The 25,194-nt window shown below is 41.1% G+C and overlaps 1 protein-coding gene and 1 long non-coding RNA gene across 2 annotated transcripts in view; one reads left to right on the top strand and one right to left on the bottom strand.

Annotated features, from left to right (window-relative positions):
• The window catches only part of LOC309561492, a 465,013-nt gene that overhangs the window by 256,803 nt on the left and 183,016 nt on the right, over positions 1-25,194 (bottom strand). The gene's annotated exons all lie outside the window — the stretch shown is intronic.
• Positions 1-25,194, top strand: part of TGFBR3 (transforming growth factor beta receptor 3) — a 318,385-nt gene that overhangs the window by 116,070 nt on the left and 177,121 nt on the right. The window contains 1 exon segment of the mRNA XM_082264972.1: positions 7,371-7,555. Coding sequence (XP_082121098.1) covers positions 7,371-7,555 — 185 coding nt within the window.

Below are 25,194 nucleotides of genomic sequence, written 5' to 3' on the forward strand. Positions count from 1 at the left end.
CCAATCAGGTTCTGGAAAACTGACAGGCGGACCAGATCGGAAAGCCCGTGTGAAAGGGGCCTCACTGGTCAGCAGTATCTCTATCGAATTGAGGCCTTGTTAAAGCGCACTGAGCCTTCATGAAGGGGGAGCTGTTTTATATGATCATATGATGGACAGTTAAAGCAATTTGTTTTCCTTTACCATTCGCTCTGGTGCTCCTGTTTCATGTTTTATGCCATATCATTTCACTCTATTTTGAATGAAATACAGAAAAATATTACTACCGTTATTTTTCTGTACTTAGACTTAAATCAAGCTCTGCAAAAGCCCTCTGTCTACCAGTAATAGAAGGGTGGTTGGTTATCTAAACTCTGTAACACAACCAATCAGTGCAGGCTCAGACTTATCAAAAAGTAAACAAAACATTCTATTTGTAAAGTCTATGTTAGATGAAGCAGTGATCTGCTGCATTGATAACGTACCTGTACCAGTCCCAAAATAAACTACAATTTCACATTTGGACTGACTTATTTGTTTAATTCCAGTAGTACTATAATATTTAAAGCAAAACATGTTTGTCCAAAACGAGTCTGGCTCTGTTTTTTAAATAACCTTTAATCAGATCTGAGCAAATGAAGCCAAATGAGAGCCAAAACGAATAAATGCAATGGCAAAAAAATATAAAAAAAATAAAATAAACTGTCTAGCGAATGGCCCCCCTGGACAGACCTTCAAGTGATCAACGTAAACCTTTCCTGTGCAAATGTGACATTGCAATAGTTAAAGAAGAATTGCTTTCGAAAAGTTTGAGGGGTTAAGTTAAAGGTAAAAGCAATTCACCTCTATAGCAGCTTTTGTAATATCTGTACTTACAGGTGAGTTTTTTTTTCTGTGATTCTGTAAAATCTCTGACTTTTGAACCCCTTTCACTGCGAGCAGTCCACATATGTGTGGCAGCAAAAGTATGGGCTCTAATGCCCACATGCAACACATATGCATTGCTTGGCAGCCAATGTTTATGTTCGGATAGCGCGCAGACCGAGCTGTCAAAGATAGTTTTCAAACTGGAATATAGATCAGTAGCTGTCGGGACTGGTTTCTGATCATGTGACCAATTTAACTGTGGTCAAATGGTTGTTGATCCTTCCCGCCCCTGAGGTGTTAAAAGGGATGCTGGGACAGGTGTGAAGGGGATAAAGAACATTCCTTAGCCCCCTCTCCATCTTCGGAGTGAGCAAATGTGGTTGGCTACACTCCTATATTCAGTGAGACCATAGAGAACTCTGACAAGACACATCATAGCAGCAAAAGAAAAATAAAAGGGGGGGGGGGATTTGTATCTTTGGAGTAGTAGAAGGTACTTTTTTAAATTAAAAAATTAATATTTGAATATAATTTTTTATTTTTAAACCAAAGTCTCATGTCACTTTCAAAAGCAAGTTTCAAAGTTTCATATTAGGTAAGGTTGGATAAAGACAGTAGTCTATGGTTGGATAAAGATGGTAGTCTATGGTTGGATAAAGACGCTAGTCCAAGGTTGGATAAAGACGGTAGTCTATGGTTGAATAAAGATGGTAGTCTATGGTTGGATAAAGACGCTAGTCCAAGGTTGGATAAAGACGGTAGTCTATGGTTGAATAAAGATGGTAGTCTATGGTTGGATAAAGACGCTAGTCCATCCAGTTCAACCTGTGTAGGAGTATGTGTGTCAATGTCGATAATCATTTCCCATATCCCTGTTATATGTTGTGTTCAGTAAGATGCACGTCCAATAGTCCTTTTTAAAACTATCAATACTTTCCACTGACACCACCAGTTGTCCTGACCGTGAAAAACCACCTACGCAGCTTAAGGTTAAACCACTTCTCCTCCAGTCTCATTGTGTGGACCCGTGTCCTCCTACACTCCCTGAGACTGAAGAGTTTTCTTCCTATGTGGGATCACCAGTAAGATATTTGTACATCTCCTCTCAAGCGTCTCTTCTCCAGAGAGAAGTCCAGTGCTTGCAGTTTGTTCCCTGTAATTAAGGGCCGTTTATTTACTGTGTATTTGTTGCCCTTCTCTGGGCTCTTTCCAGCTCCAGCACATCCTTGCTGAGGACTGGTCACCAGAACTGGATGGATACCAGTTACTGGATACTCAAGATGTGGTCGAAGCAGTTTTAATCCAGTTTTCATTGTTTGTTGCCTAAGTTTCCCTAACTGTTGAGAGTAAATTACGTTGCCCAATAGCTGTCACAGTCCCCGATTTACAAACTGGCTTTTGCAGACGTTACAGGCCCAAAACGTCTTTGGGGCATTTCCTTTACTTGCTATAGTAGCTCTGGAATGAATAGATAAAAATAGGCACAGCTGTTTATATTACAGATGTATTACTGGTATTCTAGGTTCTTTTTTCTAGTATGGTAATCTCTTGTAAGTATACAAAAGAGTCTTTTACTTAGCACATAACTGATTATGTTCCTGCACTGGAGGTCTCGGTCAAATGTCATTCATCAGTAGGTTTTATGTTTATACTTAAAGTGACTGAGATCCAGTTGTAAATGCATTCCCAGTTCCTGGTTTTCCAATTCATGTCAGAATACATGTTTACAAGCAATATAATATATTCTACAAGAATATCTTTCAGATGTCATGTACCTCTATATTTATTTGATTTTGTAGTTCTGATTTGGACCACTCAGGAGATTTTTGTACCAGTTAAAATGAGTGCTGATATCTGTATTAAAGATGTGTGCATGCTGTATGCATAGTTTTTGTATATGATTAAACTTTAATAGCTTTGGATGTACACATAATAGGAGTACTGTCAGGGTTTAGCCTGCAGTTGTCCTGCCTGAGTAATTCTTACCTCCTTGCTGCAGGGGTTCTGATAGACCCGTGGTACCATTCACGTGTGTTGTTTGGCTTCTGTGCTCACCTATGGACATCGTCTGCTATTCTGTGGATTTATATTTCCTTTCCCTTCTATCACTTTCTGGCCCACCTCCCAGTTTGTTTCCCTATATAAGACATGCTCAGTGCAGCCCACATTGCCCGAGCAACTTCCTAGATCTCTGAGCTCCTGTTTGCCTATTATTGCTTGTATTCCGTGTCTGATGCCCCGTGTACCGAGCCTGGCTTCGTCTACCATCTGTACTTGCCTACCACGCACCCGGACCTCGGCTTGCTTCTAGGATTTCCTTCTGTCTCCTGCTGTTTGTACTCTGCATACGCGAGTGGTCTCCACATCATCAGCTAGGTGCACCTGGGGACCACAATCTGGTTCCAGCTTGCTGCAAGTCCATCCCCACCATCAGAGGCCCTGGTGAAGAAGCAGGCTGGGGCCTAGACTCCCTGGGCACCCTGGAGAACCCCAATTTAGTGATCTTAAAGGGCTTATTATCACTGGAATCTGACAAGCACATTGTAAAGAGCATATAGAAGTGTTTCTAAATCACAAAGCTTACGTTAGCAAGCCTGTTAGGGACAATACTGTTGGCAGCGTGAAATTGTCCAAAATGTCTTGGTGTGCTGACGTCTTAAAGCGGAAGTATACTCCGCTTTTTAACTTTTACCTACAGGTAAGCCTATAATAGGGCGTACCTGTAGGTAAAATTAATATCTCCTAAACCTGCACGGCTTAGGAGATATTCACCCTGCATGCAGCCGCTGACACCAGCGGCGCATGTGCTCTGAAGGTCCGGCGTATCTTGCCGGACCTTCAGAGCTCCTTGCTGGAAAGTAAACTCCCGCACGCATGCGTGGGAGTGACATCATCACGGCTCCAGCCACTCACAGCGCTGGAGCCGATGAACCAGGAAGAGATGCTGATGGAACATATCAGCTGCCTCAGTGGTGTCCGGTTGACCGTTCTAAGGTAAGTATTTCATAATGTGCTAGTATGTGATGCATACTAGCACATTATGCCATTGTCCTGCAGGGTTTTTTTTTTTTGGGGATACAACCTTTTCTTTAGAAAAACACACGAGGACGTACAATATCTATCGAGATATATACACACACACACACGTGTGTGTAAAGGCAGGCATCCCAATACTTTTGGTAATATAGTGTGTATATATATATACACACTATATTATATAATATATATATATATATATATATATATATATATATATATATATATATATATATATATATTTAGCTTTTTTTTTTCTTGCCTATATTTCCTGTAATTTTTAATCTTCCTTTTCTGCAGGGTTTTATGCCTCATCGCTTAGAAAGCAGTAGTGAAACTTGAGTTTCCCCTATGCATTTTAATATACACATACATCAATCCTGTCCACATCTTTTCCTGTAATTTGGAGGCAGTTAAAAAAAGATGCCGATGGCTTTCAGCAAGAGACCTATTTCTCTAAAGAAATTGTAAATACATTTTGTCAGGTAACTCTATGAAATATGTTTTGAGCATTAATGTTACCACACAGTGCCCGGAACATTAGCTTTAACCGGGTAGGTTCAGATACAGACAAAGTTCTTATACTTATTATTGCTATGTGCTGATAAATATACATGGCTCTGTTTAAAGGAAGTGTAGTGGTTTTGTATATATTTTCTCTTTATACAGTACGTATTATGGTCAAGACTAAAAAATTCTATTGATACCTAAATGCTTTTTATTTTTGTAGGGTACGTATAAAATAATTCATACAGTGTTAACATTTTGGGTCCTTTCACGCGGGCTTTCCGCCCGGTGGAGTCCGTTTTGCTCAGCAGGGATCGATCGGCCGATCCCCGCTGAGCAGGCGGATGACAGGTCCATCTCTGCTTACTTTGCAGAGATAGACCTGTCAGATCCCCGCTCTCCACTATAAGAGATTGGATGATAACGGACCGCCTGTTTGTTCTCATCTGATCCCAGTGGCGGCCCGTCCATTGGGCCCCCCCATCCATGCATCCTGCCCCCTAATCTACATGCAGGGCACTGAATGCATGGACTCCAATAGGGTTTTTTTTTTTTTTTTAAGCACTTGATTAGAGCCAGAGCCTCTAATAGGCTTCAAAAAAGGGTGGGCTCGGGGCGCAGAGCACTGTTGGGTAGAACCAGCCTGTCAAATTTTACATGCAATTGTTGTTAGTGGCTGTTATAGCCACTAGCAATAATCACTGTGTTCTCCCAGCGTAGATGGCTTTCTCCCTCTGGAGAACACAATGGCTCCGTGGGAGGGATTTCCCCATCAACACTCGTTGTCTTGATGGAGAAATCAAGCAATGTTCTTTTCTTCAACCTGTGAGTGCAGGAAAGGAAATCGCTCTCTATGGCTGGCCTAAGGCTAGGTTCACATCAGTGTGAGAGATTACTGCTGCAACTACCGGCACAGAAAAATGCAGGAGCAGTGTGCAGGTGCCATTAATGCCAATGGGATGCCACATGCACTGGAAATCGCACCCGCACTGGGAACTGAACTGCACTTGTGGTTCCCGTGCAGGCTGTGATTTCTGAAATGCTGCAGGGACCTTTCCCCTGCTTTTCAGGAGGCACACCAGCCCATTCAAATGAATGGGCTGCTGTGTCTACACAAATCGCAGCCCGCAGAACTGCACAGATGTAAACCTAGCCTTAAAGGATAAGTTCACCTTTAAAAAAAATGAATAAATGTACAACTTTTTGCAAGTGAATAAATGTGCATTTATTTGTTTTTTTTTACTAGGCGCCTGCAAAGCATTGCATCCGCAATCAGCAGATCGCAGGTGGAATGCTGGGCATTGGCAAATAAGGCTTACCTACCGTGTTTCCCCGAAAGTAAGACATCCCCCGAAAATAAGACCTACTAATAGTTTTGTCTCTCGCTGAAATATAAGGCATCCCCCACGAAAATAAGACATCCCCGATAATAAGGCCTTCCCCGAACATAAGGCCCCCCGAAGCTTACCGGTACCGTAACTCTAGACCGTAGCTGTGGGCGCCGCCGCGCAGCTCACTGTAGGCCGCAGCACAGCTGGAGCAGACAGGACAATCAGAGAGCCCGCGCTGCTGCCTGCTGCTTGCTCCGCCCTGACGGTGAGTCGCGCGGAAACAGTGTGTGGACACACAGTCGGGCACTGAGCACTGGTGACTGAGGTAGGAAATGTCTGATTATTGGGGGGAATCACTTACCATAAAATGACACAGGAGGATCAGAGGGGGCAAAATAAGACATCCCCTGAAAATAAGATCTAGCGCATCTTTGGGAGAAAAAAATAATATAAGACACTGTCTTTTTTTCGAGGAAACACGGTATAGGTAGTGAAAGTATCTCCTAAACGTGTTTAGGAGATATTTACGTTACATGCAGCCAAGTGACATCACTGGTGCATGCGCTCTGAAGGAACGGCCACGGGTGCCATTCCTTCTGAGCTCCATGCCGTGAACCGCGGCTCCGGCTGATCACAGCACCAGAGCTCACTAACCCAGAAGAAACTCCAGGGAAAATGTCAGCCGTGTCAACTGGAGCAGCTTCGTTCTGAGGTAAGTATTACATAATGAGCTAGTATACTAGCTCATTATGCCTTTTGTCTTATGTCGCATCTTCTTCCTGACCTAAGGCATGCGCGTGCACTTCCGGCGACCTGCTGAACACAGCGGGAGCCAAACAGCAAGTCCGGCGGACGCCGGGATCTTTCCTGAGAGAAGCAGACTGCCTATGTAAACAGGAACACAGATCTCTGTCTTCAACCAGTCAGACCATCCCCAACACAGTTAGCAAGCACCCCCCTAGGGACATATTTAACCCTTTGTTAACCCCTTCCCTGCCAGTGTCATTAGTACAGTAACAGTGCATATTTTTAGCACTGAGCACTGTAATAATGTCACTGGTCCCCAAAAAAAGTGTCAGGTAAGTGTCTGATTTGTCCGCTGCAGTCCTGCTAAAAATCGCTGATTGCTGCCATTACTAGTAGAAAAAAAATTATTAAAAATGCCATAAAAATATCCCATAGTTTGTAGACGCTATAACTTTTGCACAAACCAAAACATGTAGCAGAATACATATTGGTCTAAAAAATATTGTTTTTTTTTTTTCAAAATTGTTGCCTTTTTTTGTTTATAGCGCAAAAAAAAAAAAAAAAAACGCAGACATGATCAAATCCCACCAAAAGAAGACTCTATTTGTGGAAAAAAAAGGACAGCAATTGTATTTGGGTACAGCGTCGCACGACCGTGCAATTGTCAGTTAAATAATGCAGTGCCGTATCACAAAAATCGTCTTTGTCATTAAGGGGGTAAAACCTTCCGGGGTTGAAGTGGGTTAATGAACAGCAAATAGTGTAATTTTAGTGGCGCTGACTCATTACTGAACTCTTCAGAGCTGCAATCTGCAATGAGGTCATAGATAGAGATGTTGTATTGTGTTGATGGTACTTACAGTAAGAACAGTGCACGTAACGCTTCCTCTTTATGTCCTTTAGGTCCTATCCCCCAAGCTCCATGTTGGCCGTTACCTGTTACTGAATCTCACCCCGTCCAAGCCTTGCTGGAAACCTACACTGTTTTATCTGGCTGTGCAAGCAAAAGAACAATAAGTTATCCCCAAGAGGTCCATATCATAAATCTGAAATGTGTAGAGGAAGACTCCTGTCAAAGTGAAAAAGAGGTATGTATGATTTACAGTATAATCTGTTCAGCAATGTTTCCTGGAAGCACAATATTATACCTTGGCCTATTGTTTTAGGCTGCCATTACTATCACTGCCGGCGATCCTGTCACTGATAGAACATCCTGCAGTGTTTACATAAAAATTCTTCACACAGGACAGCTGAAACCAAGTTAAAGGGCCATTTACACGGTTCTTTCCCTTTGTACTCATGCAATGGAAGTACATATGGCACAGAAGTAACTAACCTGTAGTCTTCTGTGGCACAGCATGATGTGACCTGTAGACCTTTGCAACTGAACCAGCAGCTAGTTGCCCATGTATTCTACACAAACATACATTTTTTGGGGTTTATCAGGAATATGGGCTTTAGTAGTCTGAGCCACAAACCCACAAGGTAACCCACATTTCAGGTACAATTGGAAAATAATATATACTTTAGCATAAAAACCATGCATGCAATCATACATGGATGCAAGGTCATATATATATATATATATGTGCATATTTACAGTATACACACACACACTATATTAGCAAAAGTATTGGGATGCCTGCCTTTACACGCGCATAAACTTTAAAGTGATTGTAGTCTCGTTTTTTTTTTTTTTTAAATAACAAACGTGCATGTTATACTTACCTCCTCTGTGTAATGGTTTTGCACAGAGCAACCCAGATCCTCCTCTTCTCAGGACCCTCTTCAGCTCTCCTGGCCCCTCCCTCTCTTTCAGTGCCCCCACAGCAAGCAGCTTGCTATGGGGGCACCTGAGCCGAGTCACAGCTCCCTGTTTCTATTCAGATACGGAGCTGCGGTTCGGCCCCGCTTACTCTCTGAAGGAGGGAAGTCCCGGATGGCTGAGACAGTCGTGGACATCCCTGGATCGAGAAGGGACCCAGGTAGGCATTAGGGGGGCTGAGAGGGGCTGCTACACACAGAAGGTTTTTTAACTTAATGCATAGAATGCATTTAGATAAAAATCCTTCTGACCTTACAACCCCTTTAATGGCATCCCAGTCTTAGTTTGTAGGGTTTAATATGGAGTTGGCCCACCCTTTACAGCTAAAACAACTTTAACTTTTCTGGGAAGGCTGTCCACAAGGTTTAGGAGTGTGTCTATGGGAATGTTTGACCATTCTTCCAGAAGCGCATTTGTGAGGACAGGCACTGATGTTGGAGGAGAAGGCTTGGCTCGCAGTCTCCGCTTTAATTCTTCCTAAAGGTGTTCTATCGGCTTGAGGTCAGGACTGTGCAGGCCAGTCAAGTTCCTCCACCCCAAAATCGCTCATCCATGTCCTTATGGACCTTGCTTTGTGCACTGGTGTGCAGTCATGCTGGAACAGGAAGGGGCCATCCCCAAACTGTTCCCAAGAAGTTGGGAGCATGAAATTGTCCAAAATGTCTTGGTATGCTGACACCTTTAGAGTTACCTTCACTGGAACTAAGGGGCCAAGCTCAACCCCTAAAAACCAACCCCACACCATACTCCACCAAATGATTTGGACCAGGGCCCAAAGCAAGATCCATAAAGACATGAATGAGCGAGTTTGGTGTAGAGGAACTTGACTGGCCTGCACAGAGTCCGGACCTCAACCCGATAGAACACCTTTGGGATGAATTAGAGCACAGACTTTGAGCCAGGCCTTCTTGTCCAATATCAGTGCCTAACCTCACAAATGCGCTTCTTGAAGAATGGTCTAACATTCCCATAGACACACTTCTAAACCTTGTGGACAGCCTTCCCAGAAGAGTTGAAGCTGTTATAGCTGCAAAAGGTGGGTCAACTTAATATTGAACCCTATGGACTAAGACTGTGATACCATTAAAGTTCATGTACGTGTAAAAGCAGGCATCCCAATACTTTTGACAATATAGTAGTGTGTGTGTGTGTGTGTGTGTGTGTGTATGTATGTATGTATGTATGTATGTATGTATGTATGTGTGTGTGTGTATATATATATATATATATATATATATATATATATATATATATAGCAGGTAGTCAGTGCACTCAACAGGGTAAGTCCTGCTTCTTATTATCCTTTTTCTTATACTTGTGTGTATATACATTGTATATGGCATTTATATGATATTCACACTTATTCATATATGGCATATATATGATATTATTATATATATATATATATATATTATTATATATATATTATTCATATAATTATTCATATAATTCATATATATGATAATCATAATTCATATATATGATATTACTTATTCATATATATGATATTCACTCCTAAATGAAACATTTCCCCACTACGTCCCTCCCTCCTCTACTATTTAAAAAAAAATTGATTTTTATTTGCTGCAGCCCACTCCCCACCTCCATTCTTGCCTAGGTGACAATGACTTGGCCATGTTCTTGCAGCCTCCTTGGATATGCCCATTAGAGATGTCCCGAACTGTTTGCCGGCGAACAGTTCCCGGCGAACTTCGCATGTTCGCGTTCGCCTCGGCGGGCGAACATATGCGATGTTCGGTCCGCCTCCTATACATCATCATTGAGCAAACTTTGACACTGTACCTCACAGTCAGCAGACACATTCCAGCCAATCAGCATACCCTCCCTCCCAGACCCTCCCACCTCCTATAAAAAAGCAAGGGCAGCATCCATCTTAGATTCATTCTGAAGCTGCAGTGTTAGTTAGAGCAGGGAGAGGGCTGCTGTTGCTGCTGAATTGATAGGGAAATCATTAGCTAGGCCAGTGTTCTGTGTCCACTCCTGCTGTAAGGACAACATCCTGACAGCACCCCAAAAAGCCCTTTTTAGGGCTGGTATATCAGTCTGCTTTTATTTATTTCTTTTCTATATATTTATCAGGCATTTTTGAAGGCAGGCATGACTTTTTTTGGATTAGTGTCGGGGGGGGGGGGGGTCTTAAAAGTGTACCTGTGAAGTTTCAGCTCTCTAGCATGCCCAGAACCAGAAAAAAAAGATCATATAGGTGTAAAAGGAGGGTCCCACCATCCCTGCTCTACTAAAAAATTATCTTATTTTCTGGTTCTGGACATGCTACAGAGCTGAAACGGCACAGGTACACTTTAGACCCCCCAGACACTAAATCACACAAAAAAAAAGTTTTTTAAAAATTGTCATTTTTGATAGAGAGCCATTTATTGGAAAAATTTAAAAAAAAATTAAAAAAAAAATTTCTTGGGATTTATTGTCTGGGGGGTCTAAAAAGTGTACCTGTGAAGTTTCAGCTCTGTAGCATGTCCAGAACCAGAAAAAAAAATAGAATTAGGGTTAGGGCTAGGGTTAGGGCTAAGGTTAGGGTTATTTTTAGTGCTTAGGGTTAGAGGGTTAGGGTTAGAGGGGTAGGGGTAGGGTTACTAACTCTAACCCTAAGTATCTCACCGTAACCCTAACCCTATCCCCTAACACTAAACCTAACCCTAACCCTCTAACCATAACCCTAACCCTCTAAGCCTAGCCATAAAAATAACCCTAACTCTAAACCTAACCCTAGCCCTAACCCTAATCCTAACCCTAACCCTCTAACCTTAAACTTAACCCCCTAACCCTAATTCGTAATTTTTTTCTGGTTCCGGACATGCTACAGAGCTGAAACTTCAGGGCTAGGGTCAGGGCTAAGGTTAGGGTTATTTTTAGTGCTTAGGGTTAGAGGGGTAGGGGTAGGGTTACTAACTTTAACCCTAAGTATCTCACCATAACCCTAACCCTATCCCCTAACACTAAACCTAACCCTAACCCTAAACCTTAAAGCCCAGTTCCTGTCCCATTTTGGTCGGTTCTGGTCTGTTCGCGGTTGTTTGCGGTGCGTTAAACGGGGAGTTTGGTCTGTCAGAGTTTGGTCTGTCACTGTGAAGCGGGCGTAACCCTTACACTACCTGATCGATACAACATCATACCTGATCGTATACACACACTGGATGTTTTAAAGCACGTTATTCCAAACAATTTAGGAATGTTAGGTGATTTATGCCCTTTATGGATTAAAACCCGACTCTGCGTCAACTACGTAATTTTCCATGGGAGTTTTGCCATGGATCCCCCTCCGGCATGCCACAGTCCAGGCGTTAGTCCCCTTGAAACAACTTTTCCATCACTATTGTGGCCAGAAAGAGTCCCTGTGGGTTTTAAAATTCGCCTGCCTATTGAAGTCTATGGCGGTTCGCCGGTTCGCGAACATTTGCGGAAGTTCGCGTTCGCCGTTCGCGAACATTAAATTTTATGTTCGCGACATCACTAATGCCCATCACATATTCATCACATCACATATCCAAGGAGACTGCAGGACACACACAGGCTGTCTCCTTTAGGTTCTTGCTGCTGGCCCCCGATGACACTTCTCCAGGTCCACTTGGATGGATATAAGTTATTCAGTATAAAAATGGCAAAGGGTGGTCCTTGCCGAACGTGATCAGGGGCCCACTGCAAGAACTCAAGAGAGACAACTGGCATCCAATGGCGTAGGAATGGAAGATGGCCCCACAGGACCCAGCAAGTGACAACAGGGCGACAGATTTCAGCAGGACAAGACTGGATTCACTGGGCCGGTGAGGATGTCTTTTGAAGATACACTTTCTATAAAAGGTAAAATGGGGGATAGAAAAAAAAAAATAAAAAATGGACAGGATGATGAACTTCTAAATTCTTAAATAACCTATCACAGATTCTTCATATTTCCTGTGGTACATTCCCTTATGCCTGAATAAAGCTAGTATGTTAGTTATGCAAGCACAGGGAGAACATGCAATCTCAATGCAGATAGTGTTCTGACCGGGATTCACACTGGGGCCTCTACTGCTACATGCATAGCACAGACTTTTGCTTGACGTTATTGAAAAAAGTTGACTGTGCTTCTCTGCATCAGCAATGTTATGTGCAAAGTGTTGTAAACGATCACCTTGTAAAACAACCCATTCAATTTAAAATAGAAATGAAAGGCGAAACATTTTTGTATAGATGTAAAAAAAAAAAAAAAAAATATATATATATATATAAATACCTTTTTCCCTTTTTTATGTGATCACATTCCCTCTGTTCTCAGATGCATACAAGCTGGGGGAGGAGAGGTAGCAGCACACTGAGCTTCCCAGTGAATGGCTGTGCAGCGAGAGTAGTGTCAGGACATGTCTGATCATTGAAGGAGAGTGCAGTGAGTTCCCAGCGCAGCCAGAGAGCTGACCACAGTGTGTTCTGCTTAGTGTGGTCAGTTTTTAATAGGAAAGCAGAGAGACTGGCAGAAACACCAGGGATTTCACACAAAGATAGCAATACAAAGAGAACAGGATGCTTTCACATTCAGGTACATGCTACAGCAGCCACATATCAGGAATATGAAGTGTTGGGGTAACAAAAGCTTTTATTTTGACTAGTGAGTTTTTCATTGCCGATACCGATATTTTGGTCAATGCATACCAGTATCGGCCGATATGGGCTGATATTTTCGTACATATTTAATTTTTTTTTTTTTTTGACAGGTACATTTGTGGAGGGATCTGGGGGATCTAAAAGACCCCAAACCCCTCCTCTTCACTTAAATGCATTCAAAACGCCAAGTTTGGCTGTTTTGAATGCTGTCATTTTTTTTAATCTGGCGCCAGACAGTACCCGGAAGTGATGTCATGACATCACTTCCAGGTTTTTGCATGGAGACCCGATCAGAGCCGAATGCGGCTTTGATTGGGTCTTCAGCTGCCGTGCAGGCTGGTTGCCCGGATCTCCCGGTGGGACGGGAGACTCAAGCGAGCCGTGGGAGGGGACGTATCGGTTGTCATTACAAGACAGCCGACCGTCGGCTATGGACGCCGGTACCGGGGTGGTGCGTCTAGCTGCAGGCATCACTACGGTACAAGCACTTTCCGAAATATCGGTAATATCGGCCACCTTGGTGGCCGATTTGGATGTATCGGGGAAAGTGCAGATCGGCCCTCGATATATCGGCTTTGCCGATCCCTAATTATGACTCTAAAGATCGCAAAAAACAGACCACATCAAGCATAATTGATAAATACTAGTAGAAAGCTGTGATAATATGCTAACTGCAACAGTCTATAAGAGCCAGTCAGATCAAGCATTTATTTTATTGTTCATTAATGCAGAATACTGTTTTCAGTGCTATAAAATAAAAATATGCAGAATATAAAAAACAGGTACAGTCACATACAGTACATATAAAATTGCTAATAAGAGAATAAATCTTTATCGGGAGTAGTTACTCTTTAGCTATACTGCATTCTTGTACAGGCCACAATTTAAGTGAATGTGTTGCAAATTATCATTTATTCTCCAGGCCGCATGCCATGATTGCTATAAACAAATATTTAAGTTCAAATTCTTTCACCCTTGCGATGCATAGTTAAGTTATATCATATGGGGATCGCATTTTTGTCTCTGCTTCTCTTGCTGACCACAGCATTTTCACAGTACAGCATAATTGCTCATTTATACAAGGCTCACTGAGGGAGGGCAGCATGGAATTTTATTATGACTGCCACAGACTGTTGACTACTTGACTCAACCCCTTTTAAATCTTAATTGTCATTAACAGTGCAGAAAACTCTGCTATGGACATAAATCATGGTAATATGTGCTACCAGTGGGTGCCAAAGCAAAGATCCCTATTTGTACAACCTTCACAAAGGTGACACCTTCAAGATTTGCTTTTGTTAGCCGTCAAGATCATGCTGCACACAATCTATTTTAAAACCAGAAGGAGAGGGATCTTTTAGAAATGGATAAATGTGTTTATGTACTGTATGAGGCAAACATGCATGCTTATTTCTAGTATTTCATTTATGAGAGGTAAATAGATAAATGAATTTAAATAGAGAGTGATCCAACCTCCTTTTTTATATTATCTTTATGTATGAGATGGAACAAGTACAACATCAGGTGAGCATTCGCAAGTTCTTTACAAAAGCTCTCTCAATAAAGATAAGACTATAGACCAGGGGTCATCAAACTATGGCCCTCCAGCTGTTGCGGAACTACACATCCCATGAGGTAGTGTAAAGCCTTTAACACGCAACGAATTTCCGCCGACCGGTCGTCCGTCTTTTGTCCAGAGTGGTGTCTGTTGGTTGGAATGTGCTCTAGACTGCACACGATTTTTCCCGCTCGACAGAATTCTACTTCAGAAGTGATGTCATGTGTTGGATTGCTTTCTTTGTGTTCTTTCATCTCTGAGCATGCCTAGTCTTGCTCATAAGATTTTTCCCCATCGAAATCTGTACTAATGAGACGAAAATCGGATGTGTTTTGACGGAGGACAAAGATTTTAATGCCTGCACACAAGGATTTTTTCGGCTGAAAAGTCGGAGTTGGCTGTGGGAAGCACCATACTAACAAGCCGAAAATCGGCAGATCGGTCGTCGGGCGAAATTTCCCGGCGGAATTTCTTCTCGTGTGTAAGGGGCTTAAAACTCTGACAAGCACAGACATGACTAGGCATGATGGGAATTGTAGTTCCTGAACAACTGAAGGGCCATAGTTAGAAGACCCCTGCTATAGACAAACTATTTGGCCCCTTTCACATGGGCGGTTGTTGTGCCGTTGGTAAAAGCATGTTTTGTTATTTTGAAATTCCAACACTCCTGGCACAAAGATTATTCACATTTTGTACATTGCGATTATGTGTGATTACATGCGTTTACAGGCGGCTGTGTTTAGTTGCAATAGTAAATTCTTGCCTTTTGTATAGCAACTGTTTACTTATTTTTTATTTGTACTGCGATTACCTGCGTTTATATACAGATAGCTGCGGTACATCGTTCCTGGACGCTGTCGACTTTATTTTTCCTAAATGCACAAAACTGTATGTTATGAAAACGTTGCTAAACTCAGTGTGTGAACGTGGCCATAGGGATGCATTGTCTGCATTTAGCTGCAGTAAATAAGTTTCTCTTTCCGCTGCTAAAAGCTGAAATATAACCATTCGTATGAAAGGGGCCTTTCAGTGTCTTCTCTGTTGTGTACAATAAAGCATGACTGAAGAAATACGCAGTTGCAAACCCCTTCCTGAGCTAGGTGACACTGGAAGAAGAGAAGCAGAAGTGGACACATAACGTTGAAGGAAAGGGAGAAAATAATGAGACGTGAAGGGGGTTATATTATTATAGTCCACCAGTCCCAAAGAAAGGGTAGGGTTAGGGAAAATGAAGGTCAGAATCCTGAATCCAACCCCCTTTTACCAAAATACTACTTTTCTATGCATATGCATGCCAAAAGAATTCCATATGGGACATGTGTGGCTGACCCTATGTCATCGTTTTCAGGTGTTACAAGCGTCAAAAAGGGGAGCTAGACGGGGTAAATCTTCCCAGCAGGGACACTGACGGTAATAAAAACTTGGCAGGGGTTCTAAACCTAAAATTGCTTTCACATACACTTTAATTTAAAAAAAAAAAAAAAAATATATATATATATATATATATATAATACATATAGTACAGATGCCCTACAAAGTAAAAGCTTCATATCTCAATGGGCACCCCACCCTTCTCTGATTTTCTACAAAAAAAGTGTGTGTATATAATATATATGTGTGTGTATATATATATATATATATATATATATATATATATATCTTTTTTTCTTTATATCTTTTTTTTTTAATTGTTATTTATTTATTTTTTTTTATTTAACTGGTCTTATTTAAATTGATGAAACTTGGGACATAATTATTATCCTGTTTTTCTTTTCTGTTCCTATGCCTGGTAATGCTGAATCCTGTTCTGTCCCATTTCCTGCTTAACAATACACCTTTTCAGAAAGGACTTGTGTTAGCAACAACAGTCATTTGTTATAAGATGCTCACGTCCAGGATACCCTCTTCCTGCGTTGATCAGGGTATTCTTTCTCTGCTGCATAGCAGCATTCATTAAGCACCATAAACTCCCAACCTCTTCCCTTTCCTCGTAATACAATACTCTGCAAAAGACTGCTGAATTGTCCCGGAAAACCAAGAAATTGATAGGTGGCAACAGTGCAAAACAAGACAATAAACAACCCAAGCAGAACTACAATTGTACTTTTGGGACATGCCGTTTTAAACAAAGCAAATCAAATGTTATCATTCTGATCCTTGCAAAAGTTAGTGCTCTCCCTGACCTTTTGGCTTGGACCGAAATCAATCCCACTTCATGTTGAAAACAGATAAGTGGTTTCCTGATGTCTGCTGGCTCTAGAAAGCTTGGACGCTTATGTGTTTACAGCAAAATACCTTGATCTATTTGTAGACTGAAAATTGACTCGGTTGATACTGGTCGCAGAATATCCTTTTTTTTTTTCCAGGTGCCAACAAATACAAAATCCTTCATTGTTGGAACAAGATATAATTTAAATGTGCTGAACTCTGCTCTGCATATGATCCATCTGTTTTTAGCTACTGTATAATTTTTCTGCTAATTTCAAGAAATGTTTTTGATGATCAGTCAGGGTAGGGCCAAAAAGCAGTGTGTAGTTTTCCCAGATGCTGTAGAACAACAAGCCCCAGCATGTCCTTCCATCTTTATAGAACATCTCTAATAGTCATAATCATAGAGCCACAGGCTGCCTGCCTAGTCTCTTTTATCTACAAGACCAGGTCATTTAAACAGCATAAAAAAATCTGGCTATTTGCACAAATGATAACGTCTCTTATATCTAGTGAATTTGCTCTAAACCTTGAAGTTGTGCAGTGGACAAAGAAAAGTAACATATTAATACTGTACATACACAGTATGTAAAGAACCTGTAGGTAGTGGGTTACCATAATCCCAAAACGGTATAGAAGAAAAACCCCCTTGTGTGGGTGGGACTTTAAAGGTAACAATAAGTTTACTTTAACAAGATTATTTTAAAATTAATTAGATTTATTTGATTCCCAAAGTTGGAAATGATTCCTGCATAATATATTGATGAATATTTAACAAATAATGTTGGACCATGTGACTACATCAAAAATTGTCAAACATTCACAAATTCATAACTTTATAAATATATGATCAACATGATACTGTAATAGGAGTGTGATTAAAATCCAACGCGTTTCGAAGTTTATCAAGTGCAGATCTTCCTCAGGGATCTTTGTATCCACTCCTAAAGAGGGGAGTATGATTGAGTATAAGTTAATAAGTCCAACAGTACACAAACAAATATATATTATGTTGATAATAGCATCAATTCATATGGAGAACCTATGCATTTGTGACATTTCTTATTGATGTTAAACATACATCTCTCAACACCCCGTGTCTCCACATATATAATCCCCAGATGGCATTCCAGGTTCAAACATGACACATACCTGTTAAGCCTGCATCACCTGAAACCTTTCCCAGGAGGCACATCAATTATCCCAAAACTGAAAGCTGGAGTCAGGTATAGACTATTACTTGTGAGTTTTAAGACCTGAAGACAGTGAGTGTATAATTTAGTTGACTTCACAGAAGGCAAAAAAGTTATTCTTTTATGGCTTTAAGGAAAAGTGCATATGCAGCACTCACCTATTGTGTTGTCTCATGGAGATAAAATCAAGGTATTGCAAAGGGGAGGTAAAAAGCCCTCACAGATGTCCAAGCCTAGGAGAGTACTGTCTATTATGAAAAGATATAGATAAAGAGTGTACAAAAAGGAGGAGGAAGGAAGCAACCTGTTCTCATGTGTTGATATATAATTGAGTCTTACCCAGCCATTCAGATCAGATGGAAAATCTGGATAGTAACGTGTATGTTAGAAGACCTTATATAGGTAGGAATTTTGTCCCCTCCAGAGGCTAGAAAAGCCTCTAGGACCTTTGTTTCCTATAGAGGGTAAAGGAATATAAATTATCTGGTCTGTTGAATATCTAGGCATAATCATTGCTATCGCTGACCTATGCTGATAAGTACTTACATTTTGCTATATTATTGCTCTTCAAAAGTAGGGGTAAGCAGGTCTAAATTTGGGACTGATAGTATTCTTCCCCTGTAAGAAAACTAAGACAGGAATCCTCTGTTAGGAGCCTTGAAGGTGAACTTGACCTATATCCCCCGAGTTGTATAAGTACTCACTGTTGTTAGTCCTCAGTTCGCTAACAGTCCGACTACGTATTCGTCCGTGGATTGGAGAGATAGCTCTCCAGACTAGCTCCCGGTGTCCCCTTTTGTAGAGTGCCAGATCGTGTAAGAGACCGCGGGAAATCCCGTGAGATACATGCCACGGCATCAACTTCCGCCCGGACATCAAGTTCATCACGATCTCGCGAGAACTCACGCAAAATGCACTCTGACATCATTTCCGCCCAAGCCTGTAATGCACGTAATAGTGTTTCCGCCCACAGTTTCACACAGGAAATGGGGGGGCGTGCTTGTCTTTGTTTAACACATCTTTTTCGCTATGAGACAGCGGGGTTGGTCCATAGAGCCACGACGCTATATTTACAAATATCTTTTACAGAGTAAAAAATACTCCTATTCATATGAATTTCATGCTACTGCAAGATTTCAAAGAAACCGACAGATATATCAATCTGAAGGAGTTATTCTGCCATTCCCTTTGGTTAAAATAAATAACAAAAGAAACGAACGATATTCTAATACAAGGGGAAATAGAGTAAGCACCCACGGCACAGGTAATATGCGGACCCCCAATAGTGCTTAGGGGTTCAGAGGTCACATAAGTGGAGGTTAGTTTAATTATAATGATATTGAATTTTCAAAATACCCATAGTGAGATTTAATTAAATACATTTTAATAAATATTAATATATTAATACTGTATTAGTGTGAACAAGCTATAAAATTTATATTTTATTTTTTTGGACATGTCATTAGGTTAATACAGTGCTTCAAAAAAGTATTCATACCCCTTGAAATGTTCTACATTTTGTCAACCAAAAACGTAAATTTATTTTATTGGGATTTTATGTTATATAGACCAACACAAACTGGCACATAATTGTGAAGTGGAAGGAAAATTATAAATGGTTTTCAAAAAAGTTTTAACAAATAAATATGTGAAAAGTGTGGCGTGCATTTGTATTCAGCCCCCTGAGTCAATACTCTGTAGAACCACCTTTCATTGCATTTACACCTGCAGGTTTTTTTGGGTATGTCTCTACCAGCTTTGCACATCTGGAGAGTGAAATTTCTGCCCATTCTTCTTTGCAAAATAGCTCAAGCTCTGTCATTGGATGGAGAGCATCTGTGAACATCAGTTTTCAAGTCTCGCCACAGATTCTCAATTGGATTTAGGTCTGGACTTTGACTGGGCCGTTCTAACTCATGAATATGCTTTGATCTAAACCATTCCATTGTAGCTCTGGCTATATGTTTAGGGTTGTTGTCCCGCTGGAAGTCTTTTGCAGACTCTAACAGGTTTTCTTCTAAGATTGCCCTGTATTTGGTTCCTTTCATCTTCCCATCAACTCTGACCAGCTTCCTTGTCCCTGCTGAAGAAAAGCATCCCCACAACATGATGCTGCCACCACCATGTTTCAAGGTGGGGATGGCGTGTTTAGGGTTATGTGCAGTGTTAGTTTTCAGCCACACAGCCTTTTGCTTTTAGGCCAAAAAGTTCAATTTGGCTTTCATCTGACCAGAGAACCTTCTTCCACATAATAGCTGTGTCCTCACATGGCTTCTCACAAACTAAAAAATTTACTTCTTATGGTTTTCTTTCAACAATGGCTTTCTTCTTGCCACTCTTCCATAAAGACCGGATTTGTAGAGTGCACGACTAATAGTTGTCCTGTGGACAGATTCTCCCCACGGAGCTGTGGATCTCTGAATCTTCTCCAGAGTTACCATGGGCCTCTTGGCTGCTTCTCTGATTAATGCTCTCCTTAGCCAGCCTGTCAGTTTAGGTGGACGGCCATGTCTTGGTAGGTTCGCAGTTTTGCCATACTCTTTCCATTTTCAGATCAAAGCTTGGGATATTTTTTTTATAACCTAACCCTGCTTTAAAATTCTCCACAACTTTATCCCTAACCTGTCTGATGTGTTTCACAGGTGGACTCTATTTACTAGTTAGGTGACTTCTGAAGGCAATTAGTTCCACTAGCTTTTAGTTAGGGGTATCAGAGTAAAGGGGGCTGAATACAAATGCATGCCACACTTTTCACATATTTATTTGTAAAAAATGTTGAAAACCATTTATCATTTTCCTTCTAGTTCGCAATTATGTGCCTCTTTATGTTGGTCTGTCACATAAAATCCCAATATAATAAATTTACATTTTTGGTTGTAACATGACAAAATGTGGAACATTTCAAAGTGTATGAATACTTTTTCAATGCATTCTACATGTAATGACAACATCTAACTTTGGGATCTGTTTGTAACATAAATTTGGTCCTCCCAGATGGCGAGATGGTATAAGTCTTCCTATAACAACTGTTTAGACCACCTGATTATTTTTAACACCCACGGCACTCCCTCCACTTGCTCAATTTAGCCACAAAAGACTAAAAGTACAGAAGAAGTAAACAAAATATTTAAAATGTCATGTAAAATGTCTGCTGCCCTACACGCTGGCCCAGGTTGTAGGGTGAATTGCCTTCTTTTTCAAACTGAAATCACTATTTTGAAAGAACTGACAATTTAGTGATCCATTAACCCCAAAATTCATGGTTGACCAGCTTTGTTATGTTAATGTAATTTCAGTTTTTCAGTCTTTTTTAAAATCTGCAACTTTCATTGAAAGAAAACCTGGTTATCCTTCCATGAGGGTCCTTAGTTATGCACTTGTTGTTTTTGAGTTACAATTCTCATAATGGTGCTCCTGCATTGGCACCTTATCTTATCAAATAGCCATGCCAACACATGTTGTCCATGCATATTTCACAATTTTCACTGTCAAGACCTGATCCAGAGCAATGATGTGCAGTGAAGCTAGAATGAGTTAATATAGGAAGGCAGTGTCTAAAAAAGGCTGGAGGAGGTGTGCAGGACCGAGATGCAAAAAAAGAATGCAAATTGTGAAAGAATGAAAAATAAAGAGGAGTTCTATACACCTAACGTGCCTTAAAACTGTCCCCAACCCCCTCCTAACACCTATGCTAAATAACCTGTGTAGGAAAAATATTAATACTTACTTATTTTCAGCTCGTCATGTGATCTGTCTCCCCTGTGTAAGCCAGTGTAACTGCAGGGAAAAGGAGGGAGCGCTGACAATGGATGGGCCATTGAAGCCGATGGGTGATGTCACAGCTCCAGAGTCTATTAGCCTTTGTTGGAGCCTTCCTTCCTCTCCCATGCAGCTTCTGCAGGCAGATACAGGAGATCATGTGATCGGACTGGAATGGCCAAAAATAGGTTAGTATATACATCTTTCTTACACTGGTTAGTTACATAGGTCTTAGGATGAGGGAGAGGACACTTTTAAGGCTAGTTAAAGTGGTTGTAAAGCTTTTTTTTAAAAAATAAAATATTAAACATGTTATATATACCTGCTTTGTGCAATGGGTTTGCACAGAGCAGCCTGATTCTCCTCTTCTGGGGTCCTGCGCCTGCGCTCCTGGCTCCTCTTCTTCAGCAAGTGTGGCTCCCTCCTCCCAGATTTTGATTAGCTTCCACTGCTATCAATCTGCCGTAAGAAGAGAGAGAGAGCCACTGCTCTCATGCAAAGTACTGGATCGGGCTCAAGTAAGTATAATAGGGGTGAGGGGGGATCCTGTAAGACAAAAGGTTTTTTACCTTAAAGCATAGAATGCATTATGGTAAAAAAAACCTTTAGGGTCCTTTCACATGGGCTTTTCCCCTGGCAGACTCTGTTTTGCTCAGCGGGGGGATCGATCCTCCGATCCCCACTGAGCAGGCAAATGTCTCCACTCACTGTGCTGAGATGGACCTGTCAGACCCCCTGCTCTTCTCTATAGGAGATCGGATGAAAACTGACTGCCTGTCCATTTTTATACAATCCAAACCGCTCCTCCAGATGGATGGCAAATAGGGTTACCATCCGTCTGGATTTCACGGACAGGATCGGATTGGATAGCAGCGGGTGTCCACAGACATGTCACTGCTGACTTTCGCTGCTCCATAGAAGGGCATGGAGCGTCCGATCAGGTCCGCCTGAAAAACTGACAGGCGGACCTGATCGGAAAAAACCTGTGTGAAAGGGGCCTTAGGCTTTAGAACCACTTCAGAATTTAACTTTAAGCATGTAGTTGATTTACTGAATATAAATAGTTTGTTCACAAGGGAATTTTCACTTTGTAAGGAAATTTTCCATTTGTTACTGGTAAAAATTAGCTTTGAAAGAATACTCAATCAAACATGCAAGCAATGAATTTGTGCTTGCATTTGATTGGATGATGGAAGTAATTTACCTCATTTACTAAGCTTGCAAAGTGAACATTACCAAGCAAAGTGAACAGCCTATTTACCTTCAGTAAATACAAAACCTAGGCCTTTAGCAAACACAATGCTTTCCAGTTAGGGTTTTGATCTGCTTTGTCTGGCTAGATTTAGCTAGCATAGATCTTTACGGTATCCATATTTTAGCTATTGTGAATTTATTGTGGATTTCTTTCCCCATAAACTAATGCTGGATTAAATACCTTTTTATTAGCTTACGTCAATGTTTAACTGATGGTGTTGGCCTGAGGTGAGATGACAACTGATATTCTAATACAGAGTATGCCCAGATCTCAGCTCTGCTGGAGCTATTGTCAGCTTGCTAAATTTCTGCTTTTGGTTTCCAGGTTCAAGAGTAAAGCTATCCAATATCACTAGTTTTCCCCCCTCACCTTCTGTCAACTAAATGTTATTCTGGCAAAGTACAAAAGTACAAAGAGATTCTAGGAAGGCCACTTCCAAGAACAGTATGGTTCAGACCTTTGCTAATGCCTAAAATATTAAAGTGGCCGAACTGTCAGTTCTCTGCAAGGTGCATTGACTGCTCAGCGTGAGCCATGTGTAATCTTTGCGTACTTTGTTCTGCTTCAGGACTTAAGGAGTATTGACATCAGTTATTTTGCAGTTTCTTCTGTTTTGACAGAATTAAAAAAAAAAAAAAAAAAAAAAAGATGTGAATATTTAAAATCAAATGGTTTGTTGAGATAGCAGCCTTGTATACATGTTCAACAAATGAACTCCACGTACACAATAATAATTACATTTTTTAAATGAATATTCTCATCGGTCCCTGTTTGTTAGTAGGAATTGTATACCAATCAAAGTGGAAATGCCTACATTGGCTACTTTTTTTTGCTTGGGTTAACCAGAAATCATAGGCCAAAACGTACAGTCTTCTGTTTCAGGCAGTGAGGTGGGGGAGGTGCCCAGGCAACAATTGTAGCGCATTGTATGTTGCAAAGCCCTGCATTAGCTGTTGGCACTATATAAATTCTGTATAATAATAATAATTTTAGGTGGTTGAGTAGTGACCCCATAGATAAAGACCATCACCAATTAAAACAAATATTTTTGTGGTTTGAATGACTAGTGCAGCTGTGCATAGAAACCAATCAACTTCCAGGTTTGTTGTCAATGCTTAATTGAACAAGCTGAATTTAGAAACTGATTGGCTATCATGCACAGCTGCACCAAATGTTGCACTCTCCAGTCTAATGCCTCGTACACACGCAACGATTATCGGCCGACCGATCGTCCGACTTTTGTCCAGAGTGGTGTTTTGTTGGTTGGAATGTGCCTAGACTGCACACAAATTTTCTCAGCCAACAAAAATCTACTTCAGAAGTGATGTCATGTGCTGGTTTACTTTCCGTGTGTTTTTTCTTCTCTGAGCATGCCCAGTCTTGCTCATCAGATTTTTGTCTGCCGAAATCTGTATTGACTGAAGGAAAATCGTCCGTTGTGTTGACGGCCAACAAAAATTTTATAGCCTGCACACCAGATTTTTTTCGGCCGAAAAGTCCGGAAGCATCATACTAACAAGCCGAAAATTGGCCGATCGGACATTGGCTGAAAATTCATGGCCAATTATCGACGGGTGTGTACGGGGCATTAGGCTGACCATACATGTTCAATTTTCTTGTACTATTTTCCTTTAGATTTACCTTAAACTATGTAGTGCAAAGGCCTGCCTAATTGAATACAATTGAACGTTGTTTAGTTTTGACCTCATATTATATGGTTGTGGTAAATCTAAAGGAAAATTGTACAAGAAAATTGAACGTGTATGGTCAGCCTTAGTAAATCATTCCGTGTGCTGACATATATCCATTCTTGAGGCCAAAGTAAAGATAACATCGTCTTGAAGATGAATTTCCCAGCTATTTGGTTATTCTGCTTTATGGAGAATCCATCAGAGTTAGTAATACCATCTTTTGGCTTTGCAATAACCACGTCATTTTGTATCTGAGAGATATTAGAAACCACAATGCATAGGCGTGCACACAGGGTGTGCCTGTGCAATGTGTGCAGACTACACCCCTGTTTCTAACACAAAATGCTAGACAGGTCAATTTGTATGGTCGCAGGCTGGTCAGTAAGTAGAGCTTGGAATTTTCCTTGGCCTTTTTTTTACATATGTTGCCCTCCAATGCTCCTTGCTGCAAAGGCCAGTTTGAGATAGGGGCAGTGGCTAACTTTTTGTACTGTGCCTGGGCACACCATAATCACCCTGTACAGCACAGATTACCCCTACTACCATGGCTCCCCACCCCGCCGCAGTGCAGCCAGATTTCCTCCTTTTCTCTCCAACCAGCTGCTGCTGAGGGCACACACA

The sequence above is a fragment of the Pelophylax lessonae genome (genome assembly GCF_965119305.1).
Source record: "Pelophylax lessonae genome assembly, chromosome: 8".
In the NCBI taxonomy this organism is placed as follows: domain Eukaryota; kingdom Metazoa; phylum Chordata; class Amphibia; order Anura; family Ranidae; genus Pelophylax; species Pelophylax lessonae.